The sequence below is a fragment of the Narcine bancroftii genome, chromosome 5 (assembly GCF_036971445.1).
Source record: "Narcine bancroftii isolate sNarBan1 chromosome 5, sNarBan1.hap1, whole genome shotgun sequence".
NCBI lineage: Eukaryota > Metazoa > Chordata > Chondrichthyes > Torpediniformes > Narcinidae > Narcine > Narcine bancroftii.
In genome coordinates, this window is record NC_091473.1 from 89,288,971 (window position 1) to 89,315,137 (window position 26,167).

General features: G+C 38.0%; 1 protein-coding gene across 20 annotated transcripts in view; it reads left to right on the top strand.

The window, feature by feature from the left end:
- The window catches only part of pde4dip (phosphodiesterase 4D interacting protein), a 564,002-nt gene that overhangs the window by 499,567 nt on the left and 38,268 nt on the right, over positions 1-26,167 (top strand). For 19 of the 20 annotated variants that reach the window (XM_069938250.1, XM_069938253.1, XM_069938249.1 and 16 more), the window contains 3 exons: positions 20,526-20,779; positions 23,559-23,690; positions 25,002-25,178. In XM_069938250.1, the coding sequence (XP_069794351.1) occupies positions 20,526-20,779; positions 23,559-23,690; positions 25,002-25,178 (563 nt within the window). The remainder of the gene's footprint in view (positions 1-20,525; positions 20,780-23,558; positions 23,691-25,001; positions 25,179-26,167) is intronic. The other variant, XM_069938247.1, reaches the window with a different exon arrangement.

Here is a 26,167-nt window from a genome sequence, read left to right on the forward strand (position 1 = left end):
TATCTCTTACTGTTATATTCTTGTTCTTCAGTCTCATAATGGCTTCTTTGACTTTCATTGGCACAACTCTGGTCCTCATGTTGAGACAACTACAGACTCCAAAGGTGATCAAAAGTTTCGAAGCCAGCCTTGCTCTCTTATACTTTCCCCAGTGAAGCAATTAAACATGCCTGAGTATCACAAGCATCTATGAAGCCAAATGTCCCAAAGATTATGGTGTCCTGAAATGTAGAGCATCTTCTGGAAGGCACTGTATATTCTGCCTGATGGAAGGGGGAAGAAGGGATTATGATTTGGGTGGGATGAGCCTTTTAATAACAGAAGGGAGATTGGTTTTTGTTTTGGCTTGAATTGCTTTTACTGCTATCTGCAGTTTTTTTTGTAGTCTTGGGAAAAGGAGTTCCCTTAGGCTGCGATACATCCAGACAGGATACTTTCTATGGTATACCTGTATATATTGTTATAGGCCCACAGGACCCCAAAACCCAGCAGCAATAGAAATTCACCAAGACAAAAGTTACTTTTAATTTTCTTTAAACATGAAAACGGGATCAAACTTTAATTTATTACTATTAACTTAACCTAACTTAATCCCCTCCTAATTCTAAGCACGCAATTAATGTATGTATAATTTCAGAAAAGTTCTTTGATTCATAGTCCAATCTTACTTTTCACTCCTCCAAGTTCACTGGTAACAGGCAATTCTTGTACTGTGCACAAAATTTAACATTTATGAATCTTTACTAGGCTTTGGTGCTTGAAAGGTAAATGGTTACTGCTCAGGAAGGTTCTTGTTGGTTTTCAGAGAGAGATTTGTTGCTCGTTGGACACAAACTGATTCCTTCCAATCGACCACTTCAATGTCTTACCAAAGAATCTTGCCCCATCAGGGTTTTCCAGATGATGACCTCTTTCTTTCAGGTCACCACAGAGTTCCTTTTCTGTTTCCCTTATTTCAAGTGAAACATTATACAGCCAGCCATCCCCTCCTGTATGGACCACAAGGGCTTTAACCAGACTGAACTAAGAACTTGCAACCCATCTTCAAAATGGGGTCTTTCCACAAGCTTGCTAGCTTGTCATGTTCTCATTCTCTCTCTATCTCTCTCTTTGCAAAACCACATGACCTTCCGAGAACCGCAAACTGCATTCAGACAGAAGGTGACACCGGACCTAATCTTTGAGTCCATTCATTTGTTGCTTCCCAAAAGAATAATCCATTAGTCCACAGCATGTCCAATTAACACCTACTTGTGAAGTCCTTATAGGCATTCTTCAAAGTTTTTGCAAAGGCACTTGGAGCCTGGACTGTCTGGCTTGAGCAGAGCTCCAGCATTTTAAATGAGATCTGTTTTGAAGTGATTGTATTTGTGTGTGACCTATCTAAAAACCCCACAATCTATCTTCCCTATATACAATATAAAATATTACATAATCTGTCACAATATAAAAAAATATATTGGTAAGAGACCTCAGGAACATGCTAAATTTCCTTAGGCTTCTAGGAAAGTGAAGTTCATTACATAACATCAACATGGTTAGACCATTGCAGATTGATAGTTATATGTCCTCCTAAGAACTTGAAGCTCGCCACTCTCTCCACCTCAGACCATTGGTATGCAAGTATGATCTGAATCATATATCACCAAAGAACAATAAAACAGGATAGATTAATGTAATACTCATTGGATCACAATATTACTGATATAAAATGTACATTTAGTGTGTTGAGAGGCTTTGAGTGTCTCTTCATAATAGCATCTACAACTGCCAAACCACTGCCATTCTGTGCCTTTCTTCCCTCTTGAACCCTTCCTATAGTGCATCTGTGACTAGCTATTGAAAAGATAGCCAGGTCAAATTGATCATCATGGCAAGACTGAGTGGCTCTGGATGCGAAATTTATTCCTTTTTTAATATTTTATTTAAAGTTTTAACAACCATGGACAGACAGAGTAATTAAGACATACATGGTTTGTATATATTTAAAAAAACTCTCCCCTCTACACCTCCCTAACCCCTTATACTAATCATGCCCCCACTCCCCACATCTCAATCCTTAAATCTCTAATAATCCTACTAACCCCTAAAAGAAAAATAGGAAAAAAAGAAAAAGAAAGAAAAAAAAGGTTAACCAGAAGTAACCAAAAAATACACAGTAACTAATCATTGTGTGATGGGGAATATCCTGCTACATCCAGGTCCAGGTCTTTAAAGTTTTAAATCCATTATAATCCAAGTAAGGGCTCCAAACCTTCCAAAAATCAAAAATATTTATCTCGCAGATTATATGTTATTTTTTCCAAAGAAATACAAGATCTCAATTCTGAATGCCATCTTTGTAAATTAAGTTCTATTTGATCTTTCAACGTAATTGCAATACACTTCCTTGCTACTGCGAGCAGTGATCTAAATAAAGCTATTTGAAATTTGTCCAGACCTAATTTCAAACACGTTGTACTTGTATCACTAAAAAATTGGTGGGTCCAAAGAAAATTTAATTTTAAAAACATTTTGTAGAAATTCTCTAACCCTAGACTAAAAAACTTAAATTTTTCCACATGACCATACTAAATGCAAAAAAGTCCCTTTTTCCTTCTAACATCAAAAACATAAATCAAAAGATATAATTTTATTTTTTTTTAATCATTCTGGAGTTAAATATAATTGATGAATAAAATTATAATGAACAAGTCTATACCTAACATTAATCTTTGTCATACTATTTTTACAAATAGTTTGCCAATGCTCTATACTAAATTCTACCCCTAAATCCTTTTCCCATTTTAATCTTGGCTTATGTAAATATATCTTACACTTTTTTTGTTGCAATAATTTATACATTTTGGATATAAATCCTTTCTTTCCACCTTCCCAAATTATCATTTCAAATTTTGATTCCTTTGGAAGCTCCAAATTACTCCCATAAAAATCATGTAGCAACAATTTAATTTGATAATATCAAAAAAGTGTATGATATCTTTCTTTCATTCTCTCAAACAAAAGATATTGACTTAATTCATAACAATTATTCACTGTCTTAATACCTTTCTGTTCCCAAATCTTAAGGAGTTGATTATTAATTGTAAAGGGAAAAAGCTTATTCTGATACAAAGGAGTATATCTCAATATTTTACTTTGGGGACCAATTTCCTTATTCACTTTCTCCCATATTCCTATCAAATGAGACAATATTGGTGACTTATGCGAATATAACAACTTTTTGTTCCATTTATATACAAATTGATCCCTTCTATTTTCATTAATTCATTTTAACTCTATATCTGCCCACGTCAACAAATTATCAGAGTCAAACATTCTATTAATACATTTTAATTGAGCACCTTTATAATAATTTTGAAAAATTGGAAGTTGTGAAGCTCCTAATTCATATTTCCATGTTAATTTCTGAGTAGATACTCTTACCATTTTATCTTTCCATAAAAGTTTTCTCACTATTACATTCAAATCTTTTTTTTAAATTAGGTAATTTATACGGGATAGATGGAAAAATATGTTGAAGTCTTGGAAATATATTCATTTCAATACAATTCACTCTTCTTATTAAGGTTATCGGTAAATCTTTCCATCTCGGTAAATCATTTTAAATGTTAGGAAATAATGGTAAATTTCATTCATTATTTATTATTTATTATTATTTAGCAAAATTTATTCCTTGGCAAGAAACTTATCATCTTTTGAGTTGAGTCCACATATCTTTATCAATCGTTACCATTGTGTCTGCGACACAATTTGGAATGGGACCTGTTTCTGCCATGTGGATTAAATTTTCTGGTCTAAATTATGATTTATGTCCAACTTTCCTCTTTAGAATGCCTGTCCACAAAAAAAGATATAGCCAAAATAAAATAAGAAAAATTCTTGGAATAATCAGCCACGAAGGATAGGGAGGCAGTTATATTTTTAGGTCAACTTACTCAGAACTCATTCTGATTTTTTTTTAAATCATAAAGGTGAAAGGTTTACTGTTGTTTCTCTCTCTCTACAGATATTTGCTGAGTATTTCCAGCATTTTCTGCTTTGCATTCAGATTTACAACAAATAAAATGTTTTGCTTTTTAAGGAAAAATCTAATCTGGGTAACATACCACTTAGCTAATTCATTTTGAAGTATCAACTAAGTGATGACATGGATATTGCTGATTGAAGTACTCCTTGATTGCAGGTATCTGGGAACTCAAGTCAAGTCACCTTTATTTGTCATTCATACCACGGTAAAAATGAGATAGCGTTTCTCCAGGACCACGGAGCATATTTACATAAATATAGGTTAGAATAGAAGTTCAACACATTTAAAATATTAAGACTTGTACATTAACATTCCAGGCTACCCAATCCCCAAATATTCTGGGAGTTCAGGAGTCTGGTGGCTTGGAGGAAAAAGCTATTGCCCAATCTGGACATATGAGTCCAAGTGTTGCAGTACCTCCTACCAGATGGCAGAAGGGAGAACCATTTACTTTAGGGGTGTGTTGAGTCCTTCACAATATTTATTTCCTTTTGCCTGCATCGAGTGTTGTAAATGTCCTTCATGGTAGGAAGAGAGCCCCCAATGATCTTTTCCGTTGATTTCATTATCCTCTGTAGTGTTTTGTGGTCTGAAGAGGTACAGCTTCCAAAGCAGGCAGTGATGCAGTTGTACAGGATGCTCTTGATACATCCTCTGTAGAATGTAGTGAGATGAAGAGAGGGAGATGGACTCTGCCTTTGCAGGAAGTAGAGGTGCTGCTGGGCTTTCTTGGCTATGGAACTTCTGTTAAGTGACCATGTGAGGTTCTCCGCCAAGTGCACTCCAAGGAACCTGATACACTTGACAACCTCCAAGGTGGAACCGTCACTGGTCATCAGAATGTGGTCCCCTGGGCCCTCTTGAAGTCAGCAACCATCTCTTTTTTGACATTCAAATACAGGTTGTTGGCTGTGCACCAGTCCATTAGTGACTGCACTTCATCTCTGCATGTTGACTCATCATCCTTACTGAACTGATGTTCAGTTCGGATTCTGGCAAGAATACTCAATTCCAAACTTAATGCATCTTGGTTGTAATATGTAAAAATGAACCTGAATTATAAAGATGAGGTTTAAATTTGCCTGTCCTGATTATCAAGTCTGGCACAAAGGCATCTTGGGTTCAATGGAAATCAGGGGGAATACTCGGCAATATCTCTGGTCCAAATTCTTCAACTGCTTCATCAAGGAGGTTCATTTCAACACCTGGGTAGAAGTAGGGATATTTACACAATGCTCAATGTTCTCTAAGCAAGTTAACATATATTTAAGTACAGCAGTTAACACAATAATAAAACAAAGTGCAAAGAATAGTGTAGTTTGTCAAAAACTGCAGGATATAGTGTTTCTTGCCCAAAGTGAAGTATATAGAGAGGCGTGCAGATAAACATTCAAGCAATGCACAACATTTTGAGCTTGAGCCCTTCATCAGTGCCCAAACAAAATGGTAGGGGGTGAGGGCCAAGGACAGGAGCACAATCCCAAAGACAGGAGGTAATAGGTGGATAAGGGAGGGAGAGCACAGCAGCAAACAGGAGGAGGAGGAGGGATGGCTCTGTGAATGGAAAGGGAAGGGGGTGGAGAGCTGGAGGAAAGAAGATAAAAGGAAAGATAAGGGAGGGAGAACTGAGAATAGGCAAGCAGAAACCGGAGAAGTCTATGTTAATGCCACCCATTTGGAAAGTGCCCAGATGTAAAATCAAATGTTGATCCTCTAATTTACAGTTGGTCTTGGTGGGATAATACACAAGGCCATGGACAGACATGTGAGCATGGGAGTGGGGTGCGGAATTAAAGTTCTTGGCCACTGTCACTGATGTGGACAAAATGAAGGTGCTCACCGAAGAGATCTCCCAGAGTGGGCCCTGTCTCTCTGATGAAGAGAAGGCCACAAAGGGAGCATCAGATGCAGTAGATGACTCCCACAGATATGCAGTGAAGTGTTGATTCACTTGAAAGGACTATTTGGGGCCCTAAATGGAGGAGAAGGAGGAGGTGTGGGTGCTTCCTGCGGCCAGAGGGCAAGGTGCCAGGCGGGGGTGGGGGGGGGTGATTGGTGACGAAGGATGAGTGGATGAGGAAAGCACTGAGGGAGCAACCCCTGTAGAAGAGGGGAAGTTCACATATAGGAGCAGAAGTGCGCCCATTGGCCCATCAAGTCTGCTGTAATCATGAGCTCATCCATCCACCCACTCTGCCCCATTCCCCATCTTTCTCCCTATAAGCCGTGATGCCCTGACTAAACAAATACCTGTCAATTTCTGCCTTAAATACACCCAGTGAAGCCTGAAACTGGGTCTTCATACATCAAGGCAAAGATGGGAGACAGACTTAAGTGTAATGATTGACGAATAGTGCTGATCAGACCTGTGTTGTGATAGCATGACCTTAATTATTAATACTGGATGTAGGCTGGTGCAGTATAACTTTCAACACCAATTGTATGCCGCAAAAATTGAATGAAGCCAAGCCAAAAATTTCAGATCACTGTTTTAGGTGTGGGATAGAGACAGGAACCTTTGTGCACTCAACCTGGCCATGCTTCAAGGTGAGGACCTTTTGGGTAGAGCTAGGCCAAGTCCCAGAGAAAATCAGAGGTAAAGAGTTTCCACAGGACCCAGAATTGTTCCTGTGGGGAAATATCATGGACATAAGGCTTAAGATAAACCTGTCCAAATTTCAAATTTGATTCGTAATGATTGCTTTGGCAGTGGCCTGGAAGTGTATAGCAGTTACCTGGAAGTCGGACTCTCATCTAGGCATTGCGCATTGGAATGCAGAAATGCTGCTTTTTTTTCTTTGAGGTGATTGTCTGTTTAATTTTAACCTTCCTATTTAGTATTTGTGAAATGTGGGGGGGGAGGCGCAGATTGGACTCGATGCTGAAGCTTGTATATGATTGGAGAATGTAGCTTTTTTTCCTTATTATTGATTGTTGACACTATTTGAGTTTGAAAAATTATAAATAAAATATTCAAAAAAACACCCAGTGATCTCACTTCCAGAGACTCATGATCTTCTGATGAAAGAAATTTTTCTTCATCTGTTTTAGATTGATGCCTTTTTATCCTGAAATTATCTTGTCCGAGAATCCTCTACCATGGGAAATATCCTTGCCACATCTTCTCTGTCTAGGCCTTACAGCCTCATTCTCTGTACTCCAACAAATACAGTCTAAGAACTGACAATCATTCCTCATATACTAACCCTTTCATTTCTGGTATTATTCTAATAAATCTTCTCTGAACCTTCTCCAATGCTGGTATATCCTTTTTCAAATATGGCACCCAAAATTGTACACAGTACTCCAAGTGAGGACTCACCAGTGCTTTATAGAGGTTAAATGTTACGTCCCAGCTCTTGTATGCTATCCCTCGAGACATGAACGCCAACATTGGATCACTGCCTTTACCACCAACTCAACCTGGAGGCCAACCTTTAGTGTATCCCTTTGCTCTTTGGAATTTTGAATTTTCTCCCCATCTAAATAATAGTCTGCCCATCTATTCCTTCTGAAAGGTGCATGTCCGTACCCCTTGCAGCGTTATATTTCATCTGCCACCTCTTTGGCCATTCTCATAATCTATCCAAGTCTCTGCAGCCTTTCTGTATCCTCAGCACCACCTCCCCTATTATCTATTTTGGTATCATCTACAAAATTGGACACAAAGCCATCTATTCCTTAATCTAAATCATTTATATACAGCGTAAAATGAAGTAGCCCCTACACCGACCCCTACGAAACACCACTGGTAACTGGTAGCCGACCAGAATAGGATTCCTTTATTTTACTCTGTTTCCTGCTGACCAGCCAGATCTATACTAGTATCCTTCCTGAAATTCCTTGTGCTCTCATCTTGTTTAGCAGCCTTGTGTGGCACCTTGCCAAAGGCCTTTTGAAAGTCCAAATATAAAACATCCACTGCATCTTCCATGTCTATCTTACTTGTGCTCGCTTCAAAAAATTGCAATAGGTTTGTCAAGCATGACTTTCCTTTTAAGGGAACTAAGGAACTAAAGAACCAAACTAAGGTGCTTGGGCCCACCTCCAGGTATTTGACAGTCAACTCCAACAGCTACCAAACCACCAACATCAAGCTAATCGGTCTATAATTTCCTTTCTACTGCCTTGCTCCCTTCTTAAGCACAGAGTGACATTTGCGATCTGACAATCCAATGGAACCATGCCAGACTCCTTTGATTCCTGGAAGATTATTACCAATGCCTTCCACATAGTTATCGACTTCAGGAGGACCTGGGGAGATCAAATTCCCCTGACTATTGACTCTGAGATAGTCAAGAGTATCTAGTTCCTCAGTGTGCACCTGGTGGAGAACTTTTCCTGGTCCCTTAACACCAGCTCCATAACCAAGAAAGTCGAGCAGTGCCTCTACTTCCTGTAAAGGCTGAGGAAAATCCACCTCCCACCTTCCATCCTCACTAATTCTACAGGAGATGTATTGAGAGCATCCTCTGCAACTGTATCAACACCTGGTTTGGAAGCTGTACCACCTTGGACCACAAGGCCCTGCAGAGGATAATGAAGATGTCTATCACACTCAATGTAGGTGGAAAGCAATAATCATTGTGAAAGACGCCACACATCCTAAATGTAAACTGTTCTTCCTTCTGCTAGATTGGGAAACTGCTTTTTTCCCCCAAACCATCAGGCTTCTGGACTCCTAGTACAGATGTGCAAAGTGCACTGTGGACTTTCAGTGTATACATCTTAATACCTTAATATATTAATGTGTTAACTGATTTCCTAACTTGTATCTACGTAAATATGCTCGGTGGTCCTCGATAAATACTATTTCATCCTACCATGTAAGCATAGTATGAAGGATAAATGAGTTGACTTGACAATCTCTACAACTACCTCCTTCAGAACCTGAGGGTGCATTCCATCTGATCCAGGAGATTTATCTACCCTTAGACCATTTAGCTTCCCAAGTACCTTCTCTCAGATCTTGATCACACTCCCTTCACTTATGAGAGAGCCATGAAAGTCTGGTATGCTACTAATGTCTTCCACGGTGAAGACTGATCAAAATATTCATTCAATTCCTCTGCCATCTCCCATTATAATTTCTTCAGTGTAGTTTTCATTGGTCCTATTGTTACAAGCTCAGAGGACCCCAAAACCCAGCAGCAATAGATATTCACCAAGACAAATGGTTACTTAAACAAAAGTTGCTTTTAATTATCTTAATTATCTTTAAACATGAAAACAGAATCACACTTTAACTTATCACTATTGACTTAACTAACCTAACTTAACCCCCCCCCCTTCTAATTCTAAACGCGCGTGTGTATGTGTGTGGTGTGTGTGTGTGTGTGTGTGTGTGTGTGTGTGTGTGTAAGTTCAGAGAATTTCTTTGATTCACAGTCCAATCTCACTTCTCATTCTCCAATTTCACTGGTTGCAGGCAATTCTTATACTGTGCACAGAATTTGACATTTATAAAGTTCACCAGGCTTTGGTGCTTGAAAGGTAAATGTTTACTGCTCAGGAAGTTTCTTGTCAGTTCTCAGAGAGAGATTTGTAGTTCACTGGACACCCACAACTGATTTCTTTTTAATCAGCCACTTCAGTGTCTTGCCGAAGAAACTCGCCTCCTCGGGGTTCTCAAGAATATAGCCTCTTCCTTTCAGGTCACCACAGAGTTCCTTTTTGTTTCATTTATTCCAAGTGAAACATTAGACAGCCAGTCCTCTCCTCTTGCATGAACCACACGGGTTTTGACCAGGCTGTCTTCCAAATGGGGCTTTCCACAAGCTTACCCAGCTTGTCCTGTTCCAATCCCAGTTGCTTCTGTTGGCTGTAACACTGTAGAAGTGATCTCTGTGTCTGTCTGTCTGTCTCTCCCCCCTCTCTCTCGCTCTCACTCTCTCTCTCTCTCTCTTTCTCTCTCAGAGAAAGGCTGTTTGACTCTCTCTGGTTGCAAAACCACATGACCCTCTTAGAACAACAATCTGTGGCTCCAACAAGATATTTCATCTGTTGTCTTTTGTTAAAAAAAATTATTAGTGAAGTCTCGTGAGCACTCTCCAAAGCTATTGCAAAAGCTGTGGAGCCAATATGTCTAGCATTAGCAGAGCTCCAGTCTTTCAAATAAGATATGTTTTAAAGTGTTTGTATGTAACTTATAACAAACCTTTCCCAATTTATCTCCCAAAAACCTATCTATAAACTCTGTCACCACACACTTTCTTGTTTTTCCATTATTACAATAGTTAAAGTTAATGGTGAATGATCTGATAAAAGTCTCACCAAATATTCTGTTTTTATCACTCTACTTTTCAACTGAGCAGACTTTAAAAACAAATCAGTTCTTGCATGTGAATCATGTACCCTTAAGTAGAACAAATAGTCTCTTTCTATAACGTTAAGCTGTCTCCATTTATCAAACAAATTTAAATCTTTCATAAATGACAGTGTCATTTTTGCAGCTTTTGCCTTTGTTACTGTTTTGGCTGATTTGTCCAGTATTGGATCTGGACAGAAATTGAAGTTTCCCCTGACCAGTATATTTTGTTTTCCCTCTGCTGTTTTTTTTTAAATCTTTCATAAAGGTTTCATTGTCATAATTTGCTGCATAGATGTTCATAAACATCCATGATTCTGCATAAACTTGACAATGTGCCATTATAAATCTTCTGGCTTGGTCAGTCAGTGTCTCTTATTGGTATATCTTTGTTAATTAGAATCGCTACTCCTCTTGCTTTTGAGCCAAATGTAGACGATATTACTTGCCCCACCTATCCTATATTTAATTTAGCATGTTCTGATTTGGTAAGGAGGTGCAAAGACCCACCTGTTTATCCCATTAACATCAAGACTAATAAATTTTAATGTTCTATCCATGTTGATTTTTTAAAACAAATATCATTCAACAATAAAAACCTTTTTGATTGTTTAAATAATAGCGATCTTTCCCCTTTTTAAAAAAAAACACATTCAATGTGTTACAAGCCCAGAGGACTCCAAAACCTTGCAGCAATAGAAATTTACCAGTGAGCCTTTTCAAATGCAATTTTTCTATGAATTTGTTTTCTCCCAGCACTCGCAGGATCCATGTTTCAAAGAAGTTCACTGGATCTTTTCACTCGATTCCTTCTTTCATTCCAATAATTCGGACATTATTTTGTCTGCTAAAATTCTCTATTTGGTCAATCTTGTCTAGCAGACCTTGTCTATCCAACTTCCATTGCTTTGCATCTTTCTTCAAAGCTTTTAGCTTATCTTGTATTTTTACCAAGTCTACTTCTGCTTGGGTCATTCTTTCCATTAAGTCTTTAACAATTTCTTTAATTTCAGTCATCCTTTCAGTCATGTCTCTCATTACATTTTCAACACCAACAAATCGGTTGCTCAAGTTTTCCATTTTCTCCAGGATAATATTTAGTTCTTGTCCCGACTCCCCAGCTCTGCTGATCCCAAGGCCATGTTTGTGCCGCAATTTTTGATCTTGGCTGCCTTGGTTTCCTAGTACTTATTTTGTCCATTTTCTTTTAGTGAAAAATTTTTAATTTTTAAATTTTAAGTCTTTTTGATCAAAGAGAATTTGATAAAAACACATCCAAGTCCTTCGTATGTCCACGCCCCTCCTGATTTGACATTTTCAAGGAACTATGCACCTCTTCCCCTTGTTTATTTGTACTATGACATTCCAGGGCCATTCATTTATTTAAGTTCTCTCTTGGTTGACAAAGTGCAACACCTTACATTTGTCAGAGTTGAATTATGATTGCCATTCCTTGACCCATCTTCCCAACCGATCTTGATCCCATTGACAACTTAGATATCCTTCCTCGGTGACAACAAAACAAACAATCTTGGTATATTCTGTAAATTTACTAATCATGTTAATCACATTGCCATCCAAATCGTCAAATAGATAACAAACAATAGTGAACTCAGTACCAATCCTGCAGCACACCACTGGTCACAGGCAGTCAATCAGAACAACATATCCATACTGCTACTCACTCACTCTTTCCACTAAGCCAAGTTTGAATCCAATGGGCCAGCCTCCCCTTGTATGCCCCCCACAGATCTCCAGTGATCTAACCTTCCAGACTAACCTGCCATGCATGATCTTGTCAAAGGAAGGCTTGTTTGTTTTTTTTTATACTTCTACTCAGCCTTTTAAATTTAAAAGCTGAATAAAAAGTGCATGTGACAGTGTGTCTACATTAATATTACATTTTTACATTTGTTGGTCTTTCAATGATGAATTCATCCATGGACCTTTTGACCTTCCAGAGCTCTTCAAAGAAGATAATCCTGTGAACAGATGTCTTGGTGATGGCAAAGCTGAAATGCTAGATGCCACAGAATTGACTCTTCTAAAACTGCAGATAAAGATGAAGAAGCTTGCAGAGACTATGCCTCTGCCAGAGCAAACACAGAGAAGAGCAGTGATCTTAAATGGGCACAAAGGCTTTGCCATATGCACCAATTCCTGAGGCCCATATTGATGACACTTCCAGTGCTTCACATAGCCTTGTTCCCAACTACAAACATTTGAATTCAGTTAAATCCTTAATTTTCTCACTCCTGGGAATTAAACCAACTTTCTATAATCTCTTGGGGAAATTTAAAATTTGGCGTTCAAGTTAATTCTGGTAAATATGAACTACACTTCCTTCTCAAATGGGGTGCACAGAGTTTAATATAGACCTTCCAGGTGTGGCCTTGGCAGGACTGTTTTAGGATCGCCATCTCTTCTAGTTCTATGTGGGATGGTATTGAATTTATCTATTTTTAGCTGTTCACGTTTGTCTGCATTGAAAACCATTTGTCACAGTTTTGTTCATTGACTTAATCTATTGATATCTTTGTAATTTTATTTTTCCTTCAACAATGTTACTTATTTTTGTTAGCTGCAAAGTTGGATTTGCAGTTCTCAAATAATAAATGCAATACATAATTTTAGGTCCTAGCACAGATCTTTGTGTGATACTAATTGTCACTTCCTGCTAATTAGAGCACTTAGCTGATGTCCATAATCTCTTGTGCTACTCAGCCATTTTCATAAACAGATTAATAATGTGGCCGCAATTCTGTAAGTGCCACCATTAGATGCCATTCTTTCATGTGGAAAATCTGATCAAATGCCTTCTGAAAATTTATAAGCATTCCCGATCAATAACTCTAGTGCAACTTCAAAAAATTCAGTCTGATTCATCCGGCATATTTACACAATTATGGTGGCACACACTGATGAACTTTAAATTTTTACTCTTTTCTTAATTGTAGACTCTTTCCTGCTCTTCTATCCCCTGTACATCTACAGAATAATTTAAAAGAATGATTTCTGAATTGGGGAAACATGAGGAGATTGTACTTGGGGCATCTATAATATCCTCACCAAATTTCTTTAAAAGTTTGGAATGGTAATATCCTAACCCTGCTGGTGTGTCATATTTCAGTGTATTTATATTTTTCATTGTGGTTTAATTGATTACACTATTTTCAGTGAGTCTTCCCAAAAAGGCTAAGGCTAGATCAGCCATTGCTTCGCACAGGTTTCTTCCGCAATGGAAACCACTTTTACCTCACCTATCATTTCTTCATCAAACGATGTCGAAAGTGGTAATATGTGTCGGAAAAAGAAGGCTACTGAATCCTGCAGATCCTGAATCATGAAAATTCTACAAACCATTAACTGTGGTTTACTGCCGATTTTGGGTCCAATTTACCACTTTCCAAAGGAATTCATGAGATTTAACTTTTAATCTGTGCCTTTGTCCTTGAAAATTGAACTTCTATCTTTTTTTTCCTTTGTCTTTTTTCACACCTATGGGAAAATATTTTAACTATAATTGCTATTGGAACAACATACTCCCATTGATGTTCCTTTCTCCAATCCACTCCTTTAATTGATACTGCTATTGCACCCTGCTTTTGTTGATATTGCCATATATTACAAAACGTTTTCTCCCAAATAATGTTGGACTTCTGTATCTGCCACACCTTTTAGACTTAACTGTATCCCTGTTAATATTAGGGTAATCAGAATCTCCCTTTTTATTCATAATCTTTGATTTTCAAAATGTTCATTGTTCAAACTCCTCAAATTCATGTTCCCTGTTTTTAACATGGAAATTGCTCTGACCAAAGTTGGAAATTATCTTCATCAAGCAGTGTCTCCCCTATTCTCACTTATTTCCAAAGCCTTTGTCACATTCAACTATACAGTACTAACCCATTTTCAAATGACCAGCTTTATAGACCTGATCTCTGTGACAGGTCCCACACTAACTAATTTTCACACAGGCCACATATCTCCTGGAAACATTTATCTACTTTCTCACATGAAAACTGCTTTCCTCTGCAAGCTGATTTTACATATTTCATATTGGTTTGTTGTTTCTTTTGACCCTGTGTCCCAATCAGACGGTTTTCTTGCACGAAGCCATGAATGAGGCGTACTTTCTCCGAATGAACACAAATAAAAACGACATCATCATTTCACAACCTTGCCATAGTCTTTTCTATTTTTCCACTGATATCACTCAATTTATTGTTCACCCCACCTCATCACATCCTCTATGACTTAATATCCTTTTTCTTCCACCATGGTGCAACGTTTGAGAATGTATTAGTTGTTGAGTACTGTTGTACAATAACTATAGGCAATGGAAAGGGGAATTAAACGTTAGTCCTGTTTTGAGCTCTATTTATTTCCTGCCAACATTTAAGCAGTAAAATCGATCCAAATAAACACCATGTTTCAAAGCAAATAAATAGCTAACTTCACACTGCCTTTCAGAACAATAGCCTCATCAGTAATGTTGTTGTCATTCATACTCTGGGGGGAAAAAAATGTATTTTACCCTGAGGGTCTTTTGGACTAGGTTTTTTCTCGAGTTTGAGAGAGACCTTTTTAATTTATTTCATTATTGCCTTTAGGGAGATAACCACAATTATCGTGGGATTGGATTTTTTCAATAAATCTGTCCTTGAGGAGCAGGGATTCTGTCTGCTGAGAGTCTTCCCCTCTGTGGTACATCTGCATTTTGTTAAATTGACAGTGCAGCTACTAACCAATGTTAAATGTTAGCTTCTATTATATTATTCATTTGGATTTTTACAAAATGTTTAGTTGTAGATCAGTAACTCTAGTGTTTGAAGCAATTTCCAGATATGCTATTCAGAAAATAATTTCACCTTTAACATTTTTTTTTGGTGGTGTGGTATGTGTTTTCATGTTGAGAAGGAGGGAGGAGTAAGGATATTCCGTCAGTATATTCTAGACACAAGCAGGGAGGAGAGAGCAGCAGGGAAAGCCTGGATGAGAAACATATGCTAATTGGTTGGCTTGGAGAGCATATTCCGCACTATGGTCTGAGCATAATGAGTCTTTGCTTTTTTTTCTGTCTAAACTGTCACCATTGACTGGTTCACTGTCACTGTTGCTACCAGGTGTGTGTGATGGTGATTGCTGGTGACCAGTTGATTAACTCTTTCTTCCTGAAACTTGATTTCCTCTGCTTTCTTGAAAGTAGAGAAAATTCTCACTCCTCTGATCATTGACTGTGCCATTTAGATTCTTGAGGCTGAGAAATGGCTCCTCTGTGGCTAGCTATGCTGTCAAAGAGCAGCCCTATCTACCGAGATTCCCTCTTCTCCTTCTCCTTGGGTAGTGCCCATAACTTGGCGAGGGACATGAGCTTGCTTCGCAAATGGATGGAGAAGGAGCGAAGTCTGCTACTTGGACAGCTGAGATATTTAACTCAGCAGCAACAGATCCTGGCTACAAGCATGAAGGAGGAACTTGACAAGTAAGAGTGGCATTCAAAGTATATCTTAATGAATAAAACAGTAAAGGAGCCCAGTTGTTCTTCAGTTATTCTTTCTTTTAAAACATCATCAATAAGCATGTATTTAAACCATTAGGAACTGTGCAGGTTTGTTAGCATTTGTAAACTTGAGAAGCTGGATGAGAGGAAACTATTAATGTGAAATTTGGCTAACAGAATTGTGTTGAAAATTCATTGTTTGCTAGAAAGAATGTTGTGAGTTTAATATAAACTTGGATTCTGAGGACCATTGTGGAATTTGTGGATCTCTTTGTTGTAGTTGCAATACAATAATGACATATAAAGTAGGTTGTTTGAGTATCCCAGGTCACACAGTTAGCATTCCTACAGAATGTACAATATATACATTAAATATAATGAGTTCATGTCTCCAAGTTATTACAATTTACATGTAGCTTAATATAACTTTTATTTACAAGTTTGTTCCTTGTACAGTTTGATAAACTCACAAATACAGAACAATTCAGTTTCTAAATATAGATTGATATTTTAAGTATAGATAATGTCTATAATTGATATCTACTGAATTTACAGGGCAAGAGTTTTCAATTTCCAGTTTAAGGCACGTATACATATATATGTTTATATGCTGTATACATAATGTATTTGTGTTCTTTGCCAAATGTATTGTTTATCACATTTCAAGTATGTGCAGTACAATTCTATGTATAAATTAATGGAATTTATTATGTACAGAGTACCTTGGAGCAATACATACAAGTTACTGCAGCATAAGGCGATCACTTTCTATAGATTTATGCAACCTCTGTTTACAGTTTCAAGTACTCTCTATAAATGCAGACTATTACAATGCCTGTACATGTTCATCCTGTCATTCCTGATACAGTTAATACCTGCACTATGTACACAAGTTAGTGCAACTATTTTATATATATATATATATATATATAAATTATGCACAAATTATTTGTGTATATGTTATAGGTAAAAGTAGTTGGTTTAATATGTTTTACGTGTATGAAAGGTAAATACAGGGCAAAATTGAAGATTCATACAAAGGATATAGCAGTCACTATGTTCTTGTATTGTAAAGGTAAAGGTTCCATTATGGTCACGTAATACTACATTTAAAATATAACATGTATGAAATTCTTTAACTTTGTCTACCTTAAGGAAGATAGTGAGCTTAGTTGCTAAATGTGGACCTCAATATGGTGTCTGTATGTACAGGTTAATGCAAATACACATAGTGTTTGTTCAGGCCAGTACTGTTACAATTACTGTGCAAAGTTGGAAAATCTTTCCATTGAGTTTCTACCAGTCCAGAAGCCCATTTCAATGACAGTTTTTACAGCCGACAATCCTAATTCGTAGGGGGAGATTAACTATACCAGCTCCCTTGGTGGTAGAGGTGTTTCCCACATGATCAGAGAAGCCCTGGACCTCAATGATCATATGGGAGCTCCCTTGATAAGTAACACCAGATTCCAAGTAGAGACAGCTAATGAACTTGTTAGCTTATTGACCAGCAGTAGTTGTGGTTCATTGTTGATACATTGTGCAATAAACTCGACATTAATAATATCGCCACCCACCACCACCCTCTCCGCCTGGTACAACTTGTCCTTACCCTTAACAATTTTTCCTTTAACTCATCCCACTACCTCCAGATTAAAGGAGTAGCCATAGGTATCCACATACGTCCCAACAATGCCTGCCCATTTGTGGGTTTTGTGGAGCAAAACATGCTCTAAGACCCCCCCCCCAACTCTTCCTCCAGTACATCAATGACTACATTGGGGCGGCTTCACACACCCGCGATGAGCTCATCAATTTCACAGCCAATTTCCACCCGGACCTCAAACACACCTGGTCCATCTCTGATCACATTCTCCCTTTTCTGGATCTTTCTATCTCCATCTCAGGAGACAGACTCTTCATTGACATTTATTATAAACCCTCTTAACTCCCCTGACATTCAGTACAAACCCTCTACCTGGACTACAAGTCCTCAAACCCTGTCCCCTGCAAGGACTCCATCCCCTTCTCTCAATTTCTCCGTCTCCGCCACATCTGCTCCCAAGATGAGTTCTTCTAGTCCAGAGCCGCTAAAATGTCTGCCTTCTTCCACAAATGTGTCTTCCCCTCCACCACTATTAACTTGGCCCTCACCCACATCTCCTCCATTTCCCGTTCATCTGCCCTAGACCCCTCCCCAGCCCCTAGAAACATTAAACAGAATCCTCCTCATTCTCACCTACCACCCCACCAGCCTTCGCACCCAACACATTATCCGCCGGAATTTCCGACATTTACTATGGGACCCTACGACCAGACACATTTTTCCTTCTCCTCCCCTCTCAGCCTTCCATAGGGACTGCTCTTTCTTTCTGTGACTCCCTTGTGCACTCTTCCCACTCCCCACCCCGACACTTTCCATTGTGGTCGTAGGAGGTGTAAAACCTTCACCCACACCTTCTCCCTCACCACGGTCTGAAGTCCCAAACAGACCTATCAGGTGAAGCAACACTTCACCTGTACCTCCAAAGAACTCATTTACTGCATTCAATGCACCCTCTGTGCCCTTCTCTACATCAGAGAGACCGGTCGCAGTCAGGAGATCGCTTCGCCCAGCACCTCCTCTCCGTCCGCATCAAAAACGACCTTCCAGTAGCCAACCATTTCAATTCTGAGTCACACTCTCAACCTCACATGTCTGTCCATGGCGTTTCACACTACCCCACCCTGACCACCCGCAGATTGGAGGAATAATACCTCATTTTTGGTCTGGGCTCTCTCCAACCCCAGGCGTGAACATCGAGTTCACTGCATTCCACTAATCAGCTTGCCTTTTTCCCCCTCCTTTCCCCTCCGCCCCCCCCCCCCCGCCTATTAGTCATTCCAGTTCCTACTTCCTTTCTCTCTCCACCTAGCCTAGACTCCTCCCCTCTCCCTTCTGCGATCCTCCCCCCTCCCCCCACCTATCATCTCCCACGCTCACCACCCCCATCCCCCCTTCCCCCTTTTGTTGAGACATCTCTCATGATGAAAGGCTCAAACCTGAAATGATGTATCTTTACCTCTGCTACATAAAGGCACTGTTTGACCTGAGTTTCTCCAGCATTTGTGTGTTTTTTTCACTTTATATACAGGTCAATACAGATTAATACAATTGCTATACAGAGTTCTGCTGATCTAAATGTTTTGGGTGCTACTTACAGAAAACAAAATGCATTTACAGATCATTTCAGACTCATTGGCAAAATTCCATCTATCCTTGTGACATTATTGCGTGATTCTCCCCTCCCATATAGTATATTTTTATGATATTGTGTGTGGCACCACTGAAATAAACCACCTACTCTGACTCAGTTCATAATTAAATGGTCAATGACAGATTGTTAATTGGTATGTGCACATCCTAAAAAAATGTTGAAAATTATATTGTGTAGCTTCAGGGTAAGTCTTGTTTTTCAATAGCAGGCCTACAATTCTACAACAAAAATTCTCTGTTATTAGTGAAGCATGGAGGTTTACTCTGCATCTGTCTGTGATATATTGGATCTGAGAATACTTAAGACATAATATATGAAATGGAAAATTACTTCATATTCTTATGTTGATACCTTAAAAACCATACGATGTCCCAAAATTTAAAAGCTGAAGAATGTAACATGTTTACTGGTCTCAAATTCTACTAACTATAAGCAATAGAGAATGTTTTGTCCCCAAGGTGAGCTACTAGGAATGGAGATAAAATAAAGATCAAATAAAACCTGATGGGTCAAGTGGCCTACTTTGCATTAAAATGCAGTGGAACAAAACAATCATTAACCCATTTTTTTAAATGAATCACAGAAATGTTACAGCACAGAAAGAGGCCCTTTGACCTATTGAATCCATGCTGGCTGAATGCTTGAGCAACCCAACTAGTTTCCCTCCTGTACCATTTCCCTACAGGTCTAGGTTTTTTTTTTGCTTTTTAATGCAGTGATTGAATCTGCCTCCAGCTGTGGATTCCACTTTCTGGGAACTTATAATTCTACTTTGATCTGCCTAGATCTTTCAGAATTTTAAATACCTCGATCAGGTCCCTACTCAAGTCCCACCGTTCCAAGGAAAATAATCCCCTTTTCTCCAGTCTATCCACAGAACTAAAATTTACACTCCTGTATTAATTTCAGTAAATCTCTTCCGCACTCTATTGAAGACCTTTTTCATTTTTCCTAAAGAGTCCATATTTTTGTTTTGATCAAACCAACATTTTATAAATAATTGTTATAACATCCTTGCTCATTTATTCAACATAACTATTTGTAAGGTCCTACGTCTACTTTTTAAACCACTTGCTTAACTTCTTTTGTCAATTTTCATTATGCATATTTACCTTCACCTCTCCCTACTGCTGCAGCCATTTTATGATTCACTGTGCCATCCATACATTACTAATCTTTGTTTTTCTGATCAAATTGTAACTTTTATTTTTTTATGGGTTAGGTTTTATCAGCTTTATGAATGCACATTTCACCCTCCTATCTATGTCCTGTTGGTCTGTAACTGTTTTTCTTATAGACTAAATCTTTTTTCTCATCAGGTATAAAATTCCTAGCATCCAGTGTTTATAGTGTGTTAGAAAGAGATTAGCTATAAACTCTGATGGGATTATAATATCCGTTTTAATTGAAACATTAACTTCTTCACAGACTGAACAAAGAACTTGAGGAAAAAAACAAGCTCATTGAATCCCTAAACTGCAAACTGCAGAGCCAGGATGACACACCATCCAAAAGCCACATCCTTTCAGACTCTGAACAATCTGACAGAGCATCCTTTGTATCCGATGAGCAAGAATCGACCAACGATGACCTGGATGTTTATCATTATGAAGTTGACTTGACCAGTGAGTACTCGCACGATGATCAGCAGAGCACAGAGCTTGAAGCACAAGCCTCACCAGGTATGCTTAACTTTAAAACTCTGCCGCTTTAAGTACAGGGAGAGCAACAGATCATAATGACATTTGACAAAATGAAATCAGAATCCTGATTGTAGCTACAACATTTGTGTAGAGAAATAGCAGTCACATTGAAATAAAGATATGAATAAAATATTTCATGGATGCTGTGAGGTAGAATACATGGTTGCCTTGCCTCTTTCATGTGAACTCATTCAGATCCAACTTTATTCAAGTGAAACAGTCCTTGGCAATCTTCCCTGGTGTTTCCAGTGAGGTTTAAGTGTCCAATGCTAAATTGACTTTAATGCAGGTTACTGCATGAAAAGGCAGAAATTATAAGAAATATGGGAACAAAATGGATCATGTTATATTTACATACGGTAAATTTCACATCTTTACTTTGAGCAAAAGATCTCCCAAATTTGAATATTAATGCTAATGTCATAGGTAAATTTGCAATTGTTTGAGGACAATTACCAGGACCCTTACTTGTTCTCATCTTTTAGAGTTGAGATATGCTGATTCTCCAGGGTATCTCTGAGAGAACATTGGATTTTCTGATATCTTTCCCTTGAGATGGAGATATTAAAGTAAATCTACTTTGCTTCTTCATGTGCTTCAAGATAGCAAGATTGAGAAATATTTTTGAATTTCTTCAGTGGTTTTCAGGCAATATCAATCACTTAATCAAAACCACCTCTGGTTTATATAATGTTGATGCTTAAAGTCTGCTTTTTGTCACCACAAAGTAACTCCACAAAGAAGCTAGTGACGTCTGTTTCACTGACGTAAAACAATATCTGATTATTCCTTTTGCCAATACTAAATTAGCCTCAGTTTATGAAAATAAATATTCTGTTGCAAAGCAGGCTGCAAAAAAACAATATCTACTCACTAGTAAGCAAGCCAGCAGAATTAATTAAAGTTATCCAGTTAGTATCATTCTTTGTTACCTTATTCTCAGTAGCTAATGTATTGTGTGTGTTGCTTGTTCTGTCCTTTGATCATTTCACGGTGTCCTTGTGATGTCACAGGATGACATATAGTGATCTTACAATGTCATCACTTTCATTTATCTTAAATATTATTCATTGAATAGAATTATACTGCCATATTTTGCCCCTTTATTCAGGTTCAAAATTTATTGTCATGAACATGTCACAAAATTCTTTGTTTTGGGGCAGCGTCGCAGAGCAAACATTTATATACTATAACCTCATTACAAAATAAATAAAAAATAGTGAAAATAGTGCAAGATAAAGAGAAAGTAACATAGTGTCTCTGGTTCATTGATTATTCAGGAATTAGATGGCCGCATGGAAGAAACTGTCCTTGTGCTGTTGAGTGCTCGTCTTCAGGCTCCTATACCTTTTTCCTGATAATAGCAGAGTGAAAAGGGCATGGCCTGGGTGGTGAGGATCTTTGAGGATAGAGGCTGCTTTCTTAAGACACCACCTTGTGTAGACGTACTTGATAGAGTGAAGGCTGGTGTCTATGATATTGCAGACTAAGTTAACAGCCCTCTGGAGTTTTTTTCTTGTCCTGAGCATTGGCACCTCCCTACCAGGCAGTGATGCAACCAACCAGTATGCTTTCCAAAGTACAACTGTAGACGTTTTCAAGAATCTTCAGTAACATACTGAATCTCCTCAAACTCTTCACAAATTATAGCCACTTGCGAGCCTTCATCATGATTGCATTGACATGGAGGCTCCAGGACCAATCATCAGAGATGTTGACACCCTCGAATTTGAAGTTCTTGACCCTCGCCACTGCTGGACCCCTCAATGAGGACTGGGTTGTGCTCTGATTTCCTCCTGAAGTCCACAATCACCTCCTTGGTTTTGCTAACGTTGAGTGCAAGGTTGTCATTGTGACACCACTCATCTAGCTCATCTATCTTCCTCCTGTACGCTTCCTCATTGCCATCTGATTCTGCCGACAACCATGGCGTCATCAGCAAATCTGTAGATATCATTAGACATCTAATTATAATTTGAGTTGAACAGTTCTTCAAATTACCATTGCTTCCTTCTTTGGTCACTCTTTATGCAATGTAACAAGAGGGACCCAAGTACTGTCAGAGCTTTTTATTATCTATTCAATTATTATACATCAAACATTTTATTGTACCATATACTTGGGGAAAGAGGAAAGGAGGCTCACCTTACTTTGTCATTTGACAAAGCAGTCAGGCTCCAATTGCTCGCCATGCTGGGTTGGTGTGTGATGGGTCATTTGGTAAGTCAAAAGAAACTTTGAGAAAAAAATTCTTCGCTGACATATCAGTGCAGTACTGAAGAAGTTCTACACTGTTATCATGGGTTAAGATGTCATTAGGAGGCCCCATCAACTTTGTCAGATAAACATAAAAGAATCCATGATGCTACTTTGAAAAGGAACAGGAATTATCCCCAGTAAATGATAAGGAAGTTGATAGTCCTTTGTCACTCGCCTCTTCATTGGGGAAAAAAAAACCCTAAAATTTAGAAAAGATCCATGAAATCACACCAGTGAATTTGCACAATAATACATCAAGAAACAAATATATTTTTCTGCCCATTTGGATTTTGGAATCGATTGCAAGATTCTGAGAAGATTATAGTGAATCATTTCTTGAAAGTTGCAGTCTTCCTAGAGAGAGTGCATTCACTGTACTTTTGGATAAATGTTCAAAGATTTACATGTTTAACTTGGTTTAGTTTCATGCTTGAAAAAGATATTTAATTTTGTTTGTGGCTTTTTGACACATCACCACACTAATATTTGCTTTTGTCAGATGATGAAAATCACTGTGAAAATCTATCACAACCTTCATCTCGCGCATCTGCTTCATGTGAAGGTCAACCAAAAGATAATGCCACCATCTCGCCCTCACAGCAACCCTGTGACATGGTTAAGTCACAAAAAGGTATCATTCGAAACTGGTCAATGTATAGAATTTTAATTGGGGCCTTAAAATAAATGTAGAGGATTAAATAAATAAAGTGAGAGTGAAGTTTTGTTGCTTTGTTTTATGTTGGGTTCCTCACTATTATTACTTAATGCCATTTGTTTGCTCAGGGTATCTTTTGAAAATGATCAAATCATGCCAAACAAGATATGAAATGGGTGTAATGCTACAGTCCATACACCCTTCTTGTCACACTGGTTAAAAGTAAATGAAGGGTGAAGGAGTAACATTTCTCTGACTGTTCACCAAATCATCTACCTGATGAAAGGTCTATGAAAGCACCAGGGAAATTATATAGACAGTTATAGTAGATGAGTATTTTCAAAAATGATAGCATTAATAATTTTTCCACAAAGAAAGTTATTAGACAAGTAGTTTCTTCTTGGGCATCTTCTATAACAGGGTGTCCAAACATTTAGAGTTAGTTAGTTCGAAATTTTCAATGTGCCCAGATGTTTATAGTTAGAGTACTATTTTCGGCTATCAGTCGCCGCAGACTGTGGGCCAAAGTATTTGATGTCACATGCTCAAATTTTTATTGCTCACATAAAGCATGGAGAACACTGAAGCTGTGACTAGACGAGAGAAGCCAGGTTTAAGGTTGATTAAAATGTTCCATCCTACCTGCCACTGCAAGAGTTTCAAGGCATTCCTCTTCCTCCAGTTAGGTCCTGCCTGTATCTTTTTGTTGCTTCTGATATTAAAATACATTCAGCATTGCTAATATTTCCTAACTTCACAAAACATATTCAAGAGCAGGTGATAGAGAATTGGATTGACCAGATGCATTCAAGGAAGCAACATGGATTCAAGAATTGAATGGGTGCTACTTGCATTTTCTAGTTGTCTAATATACTTGGCTAATATGAACCAAAACACAAATCAAATCTGTACTGAGTTACTGGATTATTATCTTTGTCTCAAGTCTTTGGACTAAAAAGGAGAAAATATAGCCAGAATTCCCTCTCTAGTAACTCCTGCTGTAATAGAATGTGGACATTGAATAATGAGATAACATTAACTGATATTTACAAACTTGTCACACATTGGACTGTGCAATTGTGAAACCATCAAAGATTGGGAATATACCAATAAACATGAACAACAATCAGATCCTTTAGGGCTTGAAGGAACAGAGAATTGTCTTTTATAATATATAGGAACAGTTTGTTGACTATCTCCACATTTACTGTATTTTATGTTGGTTTATTTTTATTTCTGTAAAATGCTTCATTTTATTTCTATTTTGATTCTGCTGTCCATCTTTAGGTTTCTATTCCAGCAGTGTGCCACCAAGCCCCAATGCCTGTAAGGCTTCATATTGTGCTGACTTCCCTTCCCAGTTTGGAAGCATGCCCTTTGGGCCAGCTTACCCGACACCATCAACATTTTCTCTGGCCGAGGTCCAACAAGAACTTCACATGTTACAAAGACAGCTGGGAGAAAGTGAGAATTTTACATGATATTCTGCTTAGATACCACCAATATTACAAAGCATGTGCAACAGAGCATGATGTGGAGTGGTGGAGGTTTAACTGGGGCAATAAATATATTCATGAGCTTTAATTGTGTATTCAAAAAATTTTTTTTTTACTCATGAGCAATGATGAATTTTCTGTTCTGAATAATATTTCATTTCAGAGGTACATTTGCCCGTCTGTGCTAACTTACCTTAACACACTGAAAATTGGTGTAATGTCACAAAGATTGGCCTCAACTCAAGAGAGGTTCCCAGTCATGATCATTTTTTGATGAAAATGCATCTGTGTGAATTTCATTTGAGGACAAAGTATAATTGAACACAATGCCCTGTGAACACATAATATCATAAATGCTGCCATACATATTTACATCTATTACTGCTTTCCTTTTAAAAATGAAGCATAAAGATATTTACAAATTTAGCTTGTTCTAGATTTTTCACACTTTCTGTGAGCTTTGGAGCTTTACTGTTGGTTCTTGGTATTGAAAATGTGGATTCACCAAATGTTGTAAAGAATAATACCCATTCCTAGAATCAAATTATATATTTCATGTTGAAACATTAGGGTGGATTCATTTCAGGGACATCTTTAATCTCTTCGTCTTTGACTTTCCAAGTTCATCATTAACAGTACTACATTAATGTGGTCTACTTGAATTTTTCTGAGTCCTGCTCCCAGTTCTCACAAGACAGATTTCCCCTGTCTCTCATCTCCTTATTTTTGGCTATCAAGATGACTCAGCACATGAACATTAACATGCAAATTGAGCCTATTATTGCAACTTGTGTTGTGAGGCTTTCTGAATTATAGGTGCCTTTCTTTCCAAATTCGGCTGAATGAGATTCAAGCATATTTCTGCATAAGGATATTCTTCTCGGGTGCAACATTATTCCATTGCTTTTAAGAAGTGCTATAAATTGTTGTTTATTGCTGATTGTTCAATTATCTTCC